The 17,218-nt window shown below is 32.7% G+C and overlaps 1 protein-coding gene across 2 annotated transcripts in view; it reads left to right on the top strand.

The window, feature by feature from the left end:
• Positions 1–13,614: 13,614 nt before the first annotated feature.
• The window catches only part of LOC143068532 (UTP--glucose-1-phosphate uridylyltransferase-like), a 47,853-nt gene continuing 44,249 nt past the window's right edge, over positions 13,615–17,218 (top strand). The window contains exon 1 of one of the 2 annotated variants that reach the window (XM_076242664.1): positions 13,615–13,765. In XM_076242664.1, coding sequence (XP_076098779.1) covers positions 13,730–13,765 — 36 coding nt within the window. In that variant the 5' untranslated portion in view covers positions 13,615–13,729. The remainder of the gene's footprint in view (positions 13,766–17,218) is intronic. The other variant, XM_076242662.1, reaches the window with a different exon arrangement.

Raw genomic sequence — 17,218 nt, 5'->3', positions numbered from 1 at the left:
TAAGCCTGTTAGTGTCAAACATTATGATTGGATAATATTATTATACCCGTAAAACTTACAATATTTTGTAGTAAAGTTTGTTTCAAAAAAGTGTTTATGCAATGACTGAGATTATTCTTTATCAAGATCTATCAAGTAGATGACAATATAATTTAATATGTAATTTCTAATGACTTTTTAAATGTATCATGGAAAAATATAAAAATTATAGGTGATTTTTTTTATCTACCAGCTCTTCAACAATTAATTTCGTGAACAATAGAAAAATACCTTTATATAGAATAGAATTTTTAAATATATGGCAAAAAAGCTCTCAATCAGTATTCACATATATCATATACTAATTCATTTTAAGAATTGGATGCTTCTTTTTGTAAATTTATTGGGGTGTAAAAGCGTTGACCGAAGTACATTTTGTATGAAGCGCGGAAGCGATTCATTCTAAAAATGTACGCACGGTCAACGCTTTTACAACCCTATAAAGTTACAAAAAGAAGCATTCAATACTTATAATTACACTTTTTAGCTATGATCATGAAAACACGAATTTTATATATTTTATTATTTAATTCACCTGTGCACTTTATTGTTGGGGCACGTGTTATATCATAAGTGAAAAGTTGTATTGCGCAATGCAACTGCTTACGGAATAACACGTGATGTGCAGTAAGCCAATCAGAATAAAATATTATAATGAAACATACATCTAATGTAATTATTGAGATATGATATATGTGAAATATATCATATACTGAATGATTGAGAGCGGGAAGGGTGCGGAAAGGTTGAATAGAAGCAGTTATATCCAGGGGCGTAGCTGCCGTTAGGCACTTTAGGCACGTGCCTACACATAATTTTTTCACAAATATTTTTTTGTTACTGAAAAAAATAATAAACAACGTCATGTGTACATTAACTCTAATTATCGAATGTCATACATGTACACTAGTCTCTCGTCCTTAGTGAGTGGAATATTAGATAGAATTGAATAATTTTTATGTGTGTATCCGTTATATAGAAACTATAAACTAGAACTTTGGTTCAGATCATTTCAATTCTATCAACAAAAACTTGAATGAACCTCAACTTAGACACATGCATTTTTAATTAGTTGTTGTTAGTTTTCAACTAGCTTTCCACTTTGTCTTCACCCGACTTGCCAATGTTGGTCGTCCGTTTGGCTGTGCAGGATGTATAAATACGTAGTCCGTGACGTCTGGTCAGAATGGGGAAATTTAATATAATGCCTAGTTGCAGAGAGAATGCCACTCTTTGAGGAGTTTGTCATTTGTGAAATAGTAACGATATAAGATAAAAAGTTTTCGTTCTGTAATAATTTTTACAAATAAATTATAACCTCTGTAAAAAAAAAGGAAGATTGCGCATATTTCTTTATAAAGATCTAGAACTAAGTGTCGGCTATTTCAAAATCTGCCAAGATCGACATATTTGTAAAGATATTACAGAAACGTCATTAAAGATACACATACGGACTATGGTTTACCGATGAAATTGTGGGTTGCATCAAATATATTATAATAATTCAAGAAAAACAAGAAAAACGAACATTTTTCTACGATGCATTATTTTTTTTATAAGTTGTTAGTGGCTTTGAACTAGCTGTCAGTAACTGCGAGTTCTCTAAGATCAGTACTTGGTGTCTAATTTATTGTGGATATACAAGTACCCGACCACGTCCACTCTGTGTTTTTGTTAGATATATATATATATATATATATATATATATAATTTATAGACGGATCCATTACGGGAGCGACCCCTCCTTTTTTTTTAAGGTTATTTAGCCCCCCCCCCCTTTATGAAAAGTTTTGGATCCGCCACTGGTATCCATCTATTGAGTTAAGACTTATATTTTTACAGTTCGTTCGTATGTTGTACTGTTTCACAATTGTCCGAGGTAAAGGGGGGGGAGGATGGGATCCCGCATACATTTTAAATCCCACAACATTCTGTAGGTATATGCCTGTCCCAAGTCAGGAGCCTGTAATTCAGTGGTTGTCGTTTGTTGACGTGCTACATAGTTTGTTTTTCGTTCATTTTTTGTACATAAATTAGGTCGTTAGTTTTCTCGTTTGAATTGTTTTACATTTGTCATTTCGGGTTTTTTTATAGCTTACTATGCGATAAGGGCTTTGATCATTCTTGAAGGCTGTACGGTGAGCTACACAGGCGTGGATCCAGGGGTTGGGCCCCCCTGGATTAATTCGAAGTTGTTAAGTTCTGCGTCATTTGGTGGAGAGTTGTCTCATTGGCAATCATACCACATCTTCTTTTGTTAAATTTCATTGATTTTTTTTATTAAACTATTTCGTTTGTATTTGAAGAAATAAATAAATATTTATTTGAGATATTTTATGTAAAGTCTTCGAATTTAAATATTTAAATACATATATATGTTTAATATGCATTTAGTGTTCTTATCCCATATATTTTCAATTAGTAGAATTTGCTATGTTGTCTTGTCATATAAAAATTAAACATCGGTTGATTATTTTAGTTGTTAACGCCGACCATGGACAAAAGCCCATAATAATGTAATGAATTAATATTGTGACTAGGGTTAAACTTGTTAATGACCGGTCAACCCTTTCCTAGACTGGGACACTAGCTCACAGTGGCGTTGCAGCACAACATAAGAGCAAACTGTAAAATCAGTTGTAAATCCATTTGAATACTCATATATATATATGAACTACAGCTAGTTCACGTGAATGAAGTTTCCCAAAAATCAGACAGCGACTTCAAGTGAGAATGCATGAGCACACACAGACTTTTATTGATTAGTTTTGCTACCCGATTCCTACTAGTTGTTATAATTGTAGTGGCTGACAAGTTCTAATGGTACTGAAAACATCGCTTAATTTAAGCAATTTCGATAGCTAATTTAAGCAATTTCGAAAGCCACCATGTCAACAAAAGCTCCAATTCATATCCAAAATCATTGGCTTGAAATCCTGACAGAGTATTTGTAATATTTTCATATATATGGTGGATGTGGGTTTTTTTTCAGCAGGCAGTTGACATTCTTATGGGAACCAAATGTACCCTTAATTATTTTTACTGAATCATTCCTTTATAAATTCGTATGAGGCAGACTAGGCCTATTTTGGTTTACTTTTACAAATTGTGGCTTGGATAGAAAATGGTCTCATTGGTTCTCATTGCACCTCTTATATCTTTAAAATGTTAAATATAAAATACCATACGGTGTTTACGGGGTTGTTTCAACTTTGTACGTACTTCGCTAATCGTGCAGAATTTTATTTCGTTATATTCTATGAAGATTGCACCTTTCGTTGTGTATTTGTACTTCTTGATGTTTATTTTGGTGTCCTGTATTATTATTCACAAAATAAATAGGTTTATTATCACTTCATTTTGACAATTGACCAGGTATAATAAATAATACTCTTATTCAGAAGGACATTGATTTGTCACCAGGTTTGGTGACCGCAAGTACTTATGATTAAAATCTCTTGGTACATTGTCACTTATTTGAACCATTTATATCACCCTAATATTAGTTATTGTAAATTAAATGTAGCATGTCTTAATGTTTATCTTAAGTGGAAAGTTTTGTTACGGTAAATTATGTAACTATATTTTGTAATTGATATTAAAACTTCAGCATTTTAAAAGACGGTAACTGTAACTATTTGTTAAATTCATTATAGTTTTTATAAGCTGTTGTATGCTCTTTGGTCGGGTTGTTGTCTCTTTGACACATTCCTGCATGTTTATATTCTCAATCTTATTTTTTATTCATAAGCACATCTTAAGAATATCGCTCAACAAAATGAAATTCCAAGTTTTCAAGAAACGGTCACGTCTTTCTGTAGGGTGTGTCCGGGGAAATGGATATTTTGTTTATATAGATGAAGAATTACAATAAAATGAAGTTTCGAAGGCGTTTGACCTATTGATTTTAAAAGAAAAATGCTGTCTTATCATAAGTTAGCTCTTTCGTATTTCTTTCCGGACATTTAGCTGCCTTATTAGATCTTGAATGATTTTGATTAACGATTAATTTGTCATCTCAACGTACAATCGTGAAATCGAGTACACTTCTTCATATTTTATTGCTGTCTGGTTTTTGATTGTTTTTAATGTATTCTGTATTTCATAACTTGCCTTCAGCTACACATATTTACATCCGTTATAATAGATGCAACTATAAACATTGTGAATTATTAAAATCAAGTTATTATTACAGTGAAAAATGAAATCATTCAGAGACTACTGGTCTACATACAAATCTTTTTTATATATCTAGAGCTGTCCTGATAAGGCTTTTTCGTGGTGAAGTAGATTTCAGAAATAAATGTTGCATTTTGACAACATTTTTGATCGAATCTGTCAAACAAAATTGTCATTTGATAAGCTTCATTTATATACTAAGGTTTAATCAGAATTACCTTGTCATATATTTCATCTTTATTTTTCGACCTTGTCATATATGATAAAGATATGAATAGTGAAAATTTCCAGTCAAAAGAAATTTAAGGGACAAAACTAATTATGTAAACCAACCGCTTGCTTCTCAGGCTTTATTGTAACATAATCAGTTTTCATTTTAATACTCATTAGTTAACCTAAATAAAGTATTACATATAATATTTTTAATTTTAGTTTCTTGTGTACAATTTGGAGTTTAGTATGGCGTTCATTATCACTGAACTAGTATATATATTTGTTAAGGGGCAAGCTGAAGGACGCCTCCGGGTGCGGGAATTTCTCGCTGCATTGAATACCAGTTGGTGACCTTCTGCTGTTGTCTGTTCTATGGTGGGTTGTTGTCTCTTTGAAACATTCCCCATTTCAATTCTCAATTTTATAATCTTGTTGACCCTTAGTTTTATCTTTATCCCAAGACATTTAGAGTGGTCTCCCTTACATCGAAAAACGAAATTTGTTTTATCTCGCCTGTTCACTTACTTCCTACAGTTTCGTCTTCCTAACTGAAATTCAGGAACAAATGTGAACAAACTTTACTAAATAACGTGTGGACATCATTTTCAAATAAAATGTCAATGGGTCTTGATCTTCAGTTCTAGTCATTTTATCATAGTTTACTTTCTCTTGTAAAAAAACGTATGGACGAGTGATGTCTTAAAACCTAACCATAAAAAAAAACCCGGCCTGTTTTGAAATTGCTGAAACCAGAAATAATTTTATGCGGACTTCCCTCATACCGACCCTATAGACGAGATACTTATATTTGATTTTTAGTCGAAACTGAAACTTCTGTTGTAGAAAGCACGACATAGGGATAGTGATGTGGCGGTGGCATTAGCTATAACTCCTATAGACTTAAAAGCTTTATATTTTAGAAGGTGGGAACCTGTATGCTTCATACCTTTTATATAGATGCCTTTTGATGTGAAATTTTTGTCTGTCATATGTCTATTGTCCTTGACCTCATGTTCATGGTTCGGTGACTACTTGATTTTTTTTTTAATCGATAACTTTTTATTATTATGAGCAATATGATAACTATATTTAGTATTTGCATACCTTGAAAGGTCCTCATACCAGTTCGACAATTTTCATTTGACCTCGACCTCATTTCATGGACCAGTAAACAAGTTTACGTTTTCGTGGTCAAGTCCATGTATAAGATACTATAAGCAATATGACTACTACATTTGGTTATGGAAAGATTGTTACGGGTTACTTGTCCAACTTGCAGGTGTCATTTGATCTTTACCTCATTTTCATGGTTCAGTGGTCAAAGATAAGTTTTTGTTTCATGGTCTATTTTCTAATATTTTATGCAATAAGTCAACTATGTTTGGTATATGGAAATATTTTATGAACGCAGGTTTTATTTGACCTTGACATCATTTTCATGGTTCATTGCACAGTGTTAATTTTTTTGAGTTTTTGGTCTATTTAACTGTAATCAAAAGATCAACTATATGTGTTGTATGATGGAAGCATATTGTAAGGTATATATGTCTGTCTTGCAGGTATCACCTGACCTTGTCCTCGTTTTCATGGTTCATTGGTCAATGTTAAGTTTTCATGATTAAGTTTGTTTCTGAGATACTATAATAAGCAGCAGGTCAACTATATTCAATGTATAGATTGATTGTAAGGTGTATATGTCTGCCTGGCATGGTTCATCTGACCTTGACATAATTTTTATGGTTAATTGGTCAATGTTTAGTTTTCTTGGTTAAGTCTGTTTCTTAGAAACTATAATCAATAGGTCAACTATATCTGGTGTATTGAGTGATTGAGAGGTGAACATGTATTTCTTATTTGGTTTACCTGACCTTGACATCCTTTTCCTGTGTCACGTTAATATATGTAATACTTGAAGTAAAGCTTTATATTTAGGACTTTCAACATTAAAAACAATGATTAAGTAAAGAAGGAGATACATGTCAGCGTGTGCACTCCTGTATCTATATAACTGCAGGTAAATTTTGGATTTTAAAGTTAAGCGTATGAGGGCAACTTTAGGTCTAAAGATGAAAACGATAGCACTGGAGATGTAAAATCCACACTGCTGATGTTAACGCTGAAGATATAAAAACTGTCCTGTTGATATAAAATGTATATGCTATTCCGTATATCGTCAAGTAATTGGAATTCCAATGGGGACTTACTGTGCACCACTTAACGCGGACCTGTTTTTGTATTGTTATGAGTTACAATTTATGACTAAAATTAGCAAAGACCCATCGAAACAACATTTGATACAAACATTTAAGAATACTTTAATATATTTGGATGATATATTGGCTCTCAATAATGACGACTTCAGTATGTATACTAAAGAAATCTATCCTGTTGAACTTACTTCAAATAAAGCTAATACTAAAAATGACCACTGCCCTTTCCTCGATCTTGATATCTTTTCATTAACGGGAAGCTTGATACAAAAATTTATGATAAAAGAGATGATTGTTCATTTCCTATCGTTAATTATCCATTTTTAGATGGTGACGTTCCCTTGTCATCATCTTATGGTGTTTATATATCTCAACTTGCACGATTCGCTCGTGTATGTAACAACGTAATAGATTTTTAGAAAGAAATTTATCTATTACTGAAAAATTATTACACCCGGGTTTTCGACATCACAAACTAGTCAAAACATTAACCAATTTTATCATTGGTATAAGGAAATAATTCGTAAATATAACTCAACATGCAGACATCTTATACGTTCAGGTATTTCACATCCAATCTTTTATGGTTATATTCTTTACAAAGCACAAAAATGTCAGTATTCACCACAAAAGCTTACAAAACCTTTAAACAGACTTATTAAGAAGGGATATAGTTACGATACTGTTGTCAGGTCATTAAAGATTGCATATTTTGGCGTTAATATTGATTCACTTATAGGGTCTTTGCATCGGAACTAAACACGCTTATTTAAAAAAAACAGTTGTTGGCATGACACGGATTGTGTTTTTCTCATATTTTATGATAGTATGATACTAAACCCCTAACGGGAGGGATTGTGCCTGATATTCATATGATGAAGACATAATATTTCAATCAGTTTAATTGAGGTCTGGAGCTGGCATGTCAGTTAACTGCTGGTATAGTCTGTTGTTATTTATGTATTATTGTTATTTTATTTATTTTCTTTTGTTACATCTTCTGAAATCGGACTCGGACTTCTCTTGAACTGAATTTTAATGTGCGTATTGTTATGCGTTTACTTTTCTACATTGGCTAGAGGTTTAAGGGCAGGGTTGAGATCTCATAAACATGTTTAACCCCGCCGCAATTTTGCGCCTGTCGCAAGTGTCAGAAGCCTCTGGCCTTTGTTAGTCTTGTATGATTTTTAATTTTAATTTCTTGTGGATAATTCGGAGTTTAGTATGACGTCCATTATCACTGTACTAGTATACATATTTTTTAAGGGGCCAGCTGAAGGACGCCTCTCGATGCGGGAGTTTCTCGCTACATTGAAGACCCATTGGTGGCCTTCGGCTGTTGTCGGCTACGCTATGGTCGGGTTGTTGTCGCTTTGACACATTCCCCATTTCCTTTCTCAATTTTATTTTTATCACTAGACATATGCTAAAAAAATCTAACACTTACTAAAGATTTTAACATCTATGCTGTAGTCTATACAGCTCTGAACTTAAAATCTTAAGTCGAATAGTTGTAGGTTTCTTTAACATAAATCTAGTAGATATAAAAACATGCGCTTAAAATATAAAGCCTAGTAGCAGATATGTGAATTTATGCGCTGAGATATTATGTCCAGCGCAAGAGATGTTAAATATTTAGCACTGAAGATGTATCGTCTAGCACTAGAGATTTATAGTTAGGCAATAATGGTGTAACGTGTAGGACAATAAAGAAACGTACATCTAGCGGTTGAGATATGGACAGAGACGAATTTAGTGAGGTAGGGTGCCTTTCCACCCTCCTCCCCTTTTGTTGGAAAAAAATTGGTTGATTATAATTGACATAAATATTTTGACACATAACACTCTCTATTAACCAATGTTGCTTTAAACTCAAGTTAAATACGACAGTGATGACGATGTAAGGTTTAATGATAGAAAGGGAAAGAGGACTGTTAAAATTCACCACCTCAGTGTTGACCATCCAGCAGATTGAAATGAGCCATTACTCATTGACATAAATATTTTGACACATAACACTCTCTATTAACCAATGTTGCTTTAAACTCAAGTTAAATATGACAGTGATGACGATGTAAGGTTTAATGATAGAAAGGGAAAGAGGACTGTTAAAATTCACCACCTCAGTGTTGACCATCCAGCAGATTGAAATGAGCCATTACTCATTGACATAAATATTTTGACACATAACACTCTCTATTAACCAATGTTGCTTTAAACTCAAGTTAGATACGACAGTGATGACGAAGTAAGGTTTAATGATAGAAAGGGAAAGAGGACTGTTAAAATTCACCACCTCAGTGTTGACCATCCAGCAGATTGAAATGAGCCATTACTTATTGACATAAATATTTTGACACATAACACTCTCTATTAACCAATGTTGCACAACATATGCTGTATAAGTTAATTCCACTAGGTCATAAATCTTGTGGTTTGGTTTTTTTGTGTTTTTTTTTTCAGTTGAGTGATGATTGCAGAGATTTACCTTATGATATTTCTTATAAAGGGACTTCCCTTCATCTTTTTGGTCACGATCATAGAGTTTCGATTGCCAGGACCAAAACAAATACATGTTGCAAAACTTTACAACTTTAAGACTACAGCGCTGGAATTGACATCTCTCTTTATCTGCTCATCTCCAGTGAGAACTTTACTCTGTGGGACTGGGATTTATATTTTGAGTGATGGAGTTAACATCTTCACCTCTAACCTTAAAAGTCGTATAAAGTTAAGGAGATGTGTTACGATTGACAGGGAAACGACCACTCAGCAGAGTTAACTCTATATCTCTTCCAGACCAAAGGTGTTATTCATTTTAAAGTTCCAGTTCAGAAGTTGCAGATTTGCAGAGGGTAGACCAATTTGACACACAGTCCTTCTCAATCTGGACATGCAATCGTTATATATATATATATACATATGCGTGTTCCACGGAGTGACCCTAAATACTCATGCAAACATATACCCTTTCCAGCTCAACTGGCTCAATAAAAAACTAGAGGCTCTAAAGAGCCTGTGTCGCTCACCTTGGTCTATGTGAATATTAATCAAAGGACGCAGATAGATTCATGACAAAATTGTGTTTTGGTGATGGTGCTGTGTTTGTACATCTTACTTTACTGAACATTCTTGCTGCTTACAATTATCTCTATCTATAATGAACCTGGCCCAGTAGTTTCAGTGGAAAATGTTAGTAAAAATTTACAAATTTTATGAAAATTGTTAAAAATTGATTATTAAATGATAAAGGAAAAAAAACTGCTTCTAGGGGGTCAATTGACCATTTTGGTCATGTTGACTTATTTTTAGGTCTTACTTTGCTGTACATTATTGCTGTTTACAGTTTATCTCTATCTATAATAATATTCAAGATAATAACAAAAAACTGCAAAATTTCCTTAAAATTACCAATTCAGGGGCAGCAACCTAACAACGGGTTGTCCGATCCATCTGAAAATTTGAGTGCAGATAGATCTTGACCTGATAAACAATTTAATCACAGTCAGAGATTTTATCTAAATGCTTTGGTTTTTGATTTTAAGCCAAAAAATGCATTTTACCCCTATGTTCTATTTTTAGCCGTGGCGGCCATCTTGGTTGGTTGGCCGGGTCATCGGACACAATTTTTAAACTAGATACCCCAATAATGATTGTGGCCAAGTTTGGTTCAATTTGGCACAGTAGTTTCAGAGGAGAAGATTTTTGTAAAAGATAATTAAGATTTACGAAAAATGGTTAAAAATTGACTATAAAAGGCAATAACTCCTAAAGGGGTCAACTGACCATTTCGGTCATGTTGACTTATATGTAAATCTTACTTTGCTGAACATTTTTGCTGTTTACAGTTTACTAGCTATCTATAATAATATTCATGATAATAACCAAAAACAGCAAAATTTCCTTAAAATTACCAATGCAGGGGCAACAACCTAACAACGGGTTGTCCGATTCATCTGAAGATAGATAGATCTTGACCTGATAAACAATTATACCCTATGTTAGATTTGCTCTAAATGCTTTGAGTTATAAGCCAAAAACTGCATTTTACCCCTATGTTCTAGTATTAGCCATGGTGGCCATCTTGTTGGTTGGCCGGGTCATCGGACACAATTTTTAAACTAGATACCCTTATAATGATTTTGGCCATGTTTGGTTAAATTTGGCCCAGTAGTTTCAGAGGAGAAGAATTTTGTAAAAGTTTACAGACGACGGACGACGGACGCCAAGTGAGCTAAAAAGGGGTACAGTGCAAGATTTTTTACAATCGGAAAAACCGCTATCGAAAAGAAAATCTGACAGGAGCAAAAGTATTTGGAATGTTTTTAAGATGTAGTTTTTTTCACATTTGATAGACAATTATATATCAAGTAAATTACACAAATTATAATATTATTTATATAAAACTAGAGGTGAAAACAAGTCAGAAATTTGCCAAGCTTTAAAGAGAACTGTATGATACTACCCAAACTAATATAACTGATCAGAATTATGAAGGATGCCACAAGTTCATCTTTAACTTTATCCAAAATGCATTATTAACGTTACCTTTTTTGATGTATCTTTACATTCGTTTTCAAATCTATACGAATGTTTGTTTAGGGATATGCACTTATTCTTATCCTACACATGTTGGATAACATCTTGTGTCAGTTTGGGAAAAAAAAGTTGAAGAATAAGTTAAAAGTGTACCTTTATCTACTTGAAAATGTCATCTCTTCTTTTTACAATGTCTAAGTTATCCTTCAATTATTGGAGTTTATCTTTTTTATATATAATTATCAAGGTTAAATATACAAGAACTTGAAAAAAAGAAACAAAATCAAAAATCAAAATAATGTATGTACGTTTGAAAATTAACATTTATATAAAACTACATACAATGTAACATTTGATAACAACAAGTGTTAGGAGTAAACAAGAATGTGTCCAAAGTACACGGATGCCCCACTTGCACTATTATTTTACATGTTCAATAGACCGTGAAATTGGGTAAAAAATCTAATTTGGCATTAAATTAGAAAGATCACACCAAAAGGAACATGTGTACTAAGTTTCAAGTTGATTGGACTACAACTTCATCAAAAACTACCTTGATCAAAAACTTTAACCTGAAACTCACACTTTAATTTTCTATGTTCAGTGGTCCGTGAAATTGGGGTCAAAAATTTAACTTGGCTGTAAAATTAAAAAGATCATATCATAAGGAACATGTGTACTAAGTTTCAAGTTGATTGGACTTCAGCTTCATCCAAAACTACCTTGACCAAAAACTTTAACCTGAAACTCACACTTTCATTTTCTATGTTCAGTGGACCGTGAAATTGGGGTCAAAAGTTTAATTTGGTTGTAAAATTAGAAAGATCATATCATAAGGAACATGTGTACTAAGTTTCAAGTTGATTGGACTTCAGCTTCATCAAAAACTACCTTGACCAAAAACTTTAACCTGAAGCGGGACAGACGGACGAACAGACGAACGAACGGACAGACAGACGGACGAACGGACGCACAGACCAGAAAACATAATGCCCCCCTACTGTCGTAGGTGGGGCATAAAAATAGGAATGAGAGCAGATTCTTTCTGATTATTTTTTTTTTTTAAACTTTCGAATAAGCGGATACCAATGCTTTTACAGGCCGGTTTACGAAGTTAGTTACTTATAAAACTGTTTCATTCACGTTGTTCTTTACGTTATGAAATTTAATGAAAACAACAGTATAGTAATTAGTTATAGGTCAGGGCCGTAACTAGGGTTAGAATTCAGGGGAGGCAGGGGTTTGGGGCCACTGATTGAGGTCAACAAGAGAGAGGGGGTTGTGGGCGCAGCCCCCCCACCGATTTTTTTTTTCTCTCAGTCAAATGGCTAAAAATGACCCGTTTTCCTTCGATTAACTTACTTTAAGAAACATCATTATTGCTTGAACCTGGAAGCATTTTTTTTCAAACTGAGATTGCTGTTCGGGATAAGCCAAGGCTCCGTCTTGAAGGCCGTACTTTGACCTATAATTATTAACATTAAATACATAGTGACCTCGGATTTTGTTCTCAATATGGCTAAAAATCACCCGTTTTCCTTCGATTTCCGTAATTTAAGAAACATCAATATTGCTGGATCCTTGAAGTAATTTTTTATACAAACAATTATTATCTGTATTTAAAGATATTTTTGTTAGAAATCAGACTGGTAAGTTAAAAAAACATATAAAGCAAGATCATAGAAAGCAAGATATTTTTTTTGTCGAGGACCTTGAATTTTAATATTGTTGAAAGCTGAACAGACATGTATAACTACAACCAGGGACTTTCTAAACCAGTATATACTTAGTTTAGAAAGTCTATGTTTCAACGAATGGTAGTGTTTAACTACTGAGGCATTGACCATAATGTTCTCGTACGATCGGCCGGGAGACGTTAAAAAAATGACAACAGCTGATTCAGCCGGTAACGAATTTCCAATATCATAAAAGATTCACAATACAAAGGGAACTTCCTTTGTTTAATGGAGCCCCTAAATAAATGTGAATAGTTTTATTCAAAATTGTCGAACTGAAGCAAAGTTTCTTATGTGTTCTCGTACGAATAGTGAATAACAGACGGACAGCCACACGAAAAATAAAATACTGAAACGGTTCACTTTCGGTAAAAAATCTGGAAAATGACAGATATATCGAGTATCATGATAACAAGTGTTAAAACTTTAAACTTGTGTTCTTATAATATAAATTCAATTTCTTCGTGAACATATTGTCAATATTTCATTTTATTACTTCAAAAACAAATTTTTGTTGTAGAAAATTCAGGGGAGGCGAGGCACCCCTGAACTGCCTCCCCTGCCTCATAGGTAGTTACGGCCCTGTAGGTCCTTAGTTTATGACTAATTAGTATTAGATGTCGATGTTAGATGGGATGATGACCTTGGAAAAAAATTGCGGAAACGTACCGACTTGATTCAACATTTATATTTGTTACATTCGGAAACGATTTGTACAGAATACTCCAAAGAATATCCGAAATTCAAGAAAATCCCATTTTCAAGGATACATTAATCTGCTTATAAACATTGTGTAAATTTCGTACAGAAAGGATGACAGCGAATACAGGGACTGCTGTGCCTACCACTGTAAGAATTTTTCTTTAATTTTGTTATTGCATTCAAATTTGATTGATTTTAAAGTCCATAACAGTCGACACTGGCAAAGTTCGTGCAACGCAGAAACTGAGAAAGTCAAATTCTTAAATTAATACTCTTTTTTTCTTCTTTTATAAGTTTTGCAGTATATGAAACATGATTATTCACTATTGCATGCGTGGCCTTTTATCAAAAACAAACGTGATCAATTACAATTTTTTTTACTATATGCACCGCGACCGTATTAACTATTATTGTAAATATTGTTTTAGTCTTTTACTATTTAATCTTAAATCAAGCATATGATCTGATGTTAACAAATTTAAGATCAATTTAAGTGGTATAACAGGTTGGGAATAACCATTATTGATGAATGAGGGGTGGAAGATACTTTTTCATGACTTCAGAATAAACCTATATCATACATGGAATCCGGGTCCGTTCGCGCCCATTCACGTTCGCACCCACTCATGTTCGCCCCCTTTCACTTTCGCACCCTCCATGTTCGCACCCAATTTCAACTTTGTAATCAAGTAGTATTCGTATAAGTATTATTGTTTTCATTGTCTCAAAATAAAGTGATACAGCATTTTTTTGTGTTGAATAAATCTTTATCAAGTTTTGGATAGTGTATTGTTAAAAAAAAAAATATTCCTTTCTAAATAAAGTGGGATTCTGTCAACGTTTTATTTTGTGTTGAATAACTCTTTATCATGTTTTGGTTAGTGTATTACTATAACTTTGTTTCATTGACTTGTTTCAAAATGAAGTGAGATTCTGAATAGTTTTTTTTTTTTTTTTTTTGAGTCTTGAATAAATTTTATCATGTTTTGGTTATATTTTATTGTTTCATTGTTTCAGATCAAAGGGACCAAGCTGTTAAAAACAATTATCTTTTGTGTTTTTCATTTATAATCTTCAATCTTTTACTCATACCAAGCTATAAATACATTCAGTATTTACACGAAAGCAATTAAAAACAACAATGATGATTTTCCAATTATTCAACTGGAATTTGAATTAAAATTGGGCGCGAACGTGTAGAGTGCGAACGGACCTTGGATGCGAACGTGCGAGGTGCGAACGTGTAGGGTGCGAAAGTATATTGGGCGCGAACGGACCTGATACCTCATACATGTACATGTCTGTGGTAATTCAGGATAAGCCCCATATTTTTCGCTTGAATTCAAGACTTTCTTTTTTTTTTAAATTTAGATCAGAGGACATGAAAATTACTTGAACCTGTAGTTTTTATACAACCGCAAAAATTGGTCGTATATTGGTATCACATCGTCAGCGTCTTTCGATTTCCAGATAATAACTTAAGTATAAGTTAATAGAAATCAATAAAATTTTAACACAATGTTTATAACGAATCCCTGATATCTCGGCCTATAGCAAAATCGGACTATAACAAACTCGGCCTATCACATAATCGGCCTCCCAAAATCGGGACTATAACAAACTCGGACTACTAGAAGAATATAAGACATATATAAGTATAATGTTGGTTGTTTTTGCTATTGGGAATTAATTTTAATTAATTTGAAATTAATTTTTACCTACAATTAATTAAATAATTTATTTTAAACATTTTTGAAGGGGATAAAAAAAAATACGTTAACATGATAGATATCTATATATAAAAAAAAAGTACAAAAAACTTCTTTTTAATATGAAAATTCACCACTGATTTGTCTTTTCAGTATAATTATCCCTCTCTGAAAATAATTTTTTATTATATGCATATCTTAATTGATTATGACATTATGTCACGTGTATCGTTGACACCTTTTTAATCACCATAAGTTAAACAACTGGCACATGTACTGATGACACAGGTGTAAGGATCTTGATAATGATCAATATCAAGCCATTATTCAAATAACAGCTATTTCACAGGTTCATGTATTGCATTTCTTAAACACAAATAATCATTAATTGATTAGATTTCTTCACATTTTCATTTGAATTTTAGCCTTAAAACTAACTCTTATCTAAAAAAAAAATCCAGCACCTTAGAATGGAACATCCAGTGGGTGACTTAGCATGTTGTCTTTCGGGAGAGAGAAGAAAAAAATAATCCTTGGACACGGTCAATGATTCCTTTAACAAGAATATATCACCCATATTGAACAATGATTATCGATGTCAGTTTCTAATTCTTATACCACAAAAATAATAACTGAAACAATACATATTTATTAAACAATTATCTTATATTTAATGCCAAACAAGCATTTGGGTTTACGATTGCATTTCTTGTTTTAAAGAAAGGAATTTGTTTAAACATATCAAATCATAACTCATATAACAAATATTTAATACATTTCTATATATTGTTTTTTTTAAATATTTATTATAGTCTCATAAATTCGTATATAATTTTAATATAATTTTAATATATAAAGTGTTTTTTTTTTTGTTAAAGTGTATAATTTTAATATATAAAGTTGTTTTTTTGTTAAAGTAAAAAAAAAACCAATCTACTAATCGTAGTCCGATTTGTTCAATATACATATGTAGTTCTGCATATAAATAATGGTAGGCCGAGTTTGTTACAGTCCGAGTTTGTTATAGTCCGATTTTGTTATAGGCCGATTTTGTTTTAGTCCGAGTTATCCAGCAACGTTTATAACCACAAAAGGAAGCTTGGGATTGATTTTGGGAGTTATGGTCAATAAGGTTTAGGAATTAGGGGTCCAAAGGGGCACAAAACAAGCATTTATCTAGTGTCAGGACAATAAGTTGTGTATAAGTATTCCAATTGTTCTGAAATTGTACCACAATGTTTAATACCTTAAGTAGAAAGTTGGGATATATTTTAAGGGTTATGGGGCAAACAGTCTAGGAAAAAAGGACAAAAAGGGACCAAAAACAAGCATTTTTGTAGTTTCAATACAATAAATTGGAGTTATCTTTCTTTGTCCAGAATGGATGTTGAATCACCTTAAACCAATACTTTATGAAATCTTCTTTGAAAATTGGAGTTATCTTTCTTTGTCCAGAATGGATGTTGAATCATCTAAAACCAATACTTTATGAAATCTTCTTTGAAAATTGGAGTAATCTTTCTTTGTCCAGAAGAGTAGTTGAATCAACTTAAGTCAATGCTATATACAATATACAATGCAATATTCACTTCACTACCAACTGATAAATTAAAGCAATCTTTACCATTCAGTGATTACAAGCACTTTGATTACCATTCTACAATTATGCCCCTTTACAAATGGAAAATTGAAGAATTTTTTAGTTTCTGTTCTACTAACTTAAGTTTGTCTTAACTAAATTTAATGAAATGTGTATATTATGCTTATTTCCTCTAAACTCAGTTTAAGTTCAATTTTTGGGCAGCTTCACTTTTATAGTTCTAAAATTATGTCCCTTTATAACGTAAAATGCTAGAGTGGGCATCGTCTGTGTCCCTTTGGACACATTCCC

This window comes from Mytilus galloprovincialis, chromosome 3 (assembly GCF_965363235.1).
Source record: "Mytilus galloprovincialis chromosome 3, xbMytGall1.hap1.1, whole genome shotgun sequence".
Lineage (NCBI taxonomy): Eukaryota > Metazoa > Mollusca > Bivalvia > Mytilida > Mytilidae > Mytilus > Mytilus galloprovincialis.
This window is presented reverse-complemented; position numbering and strand designations above follow the sequence as displayed.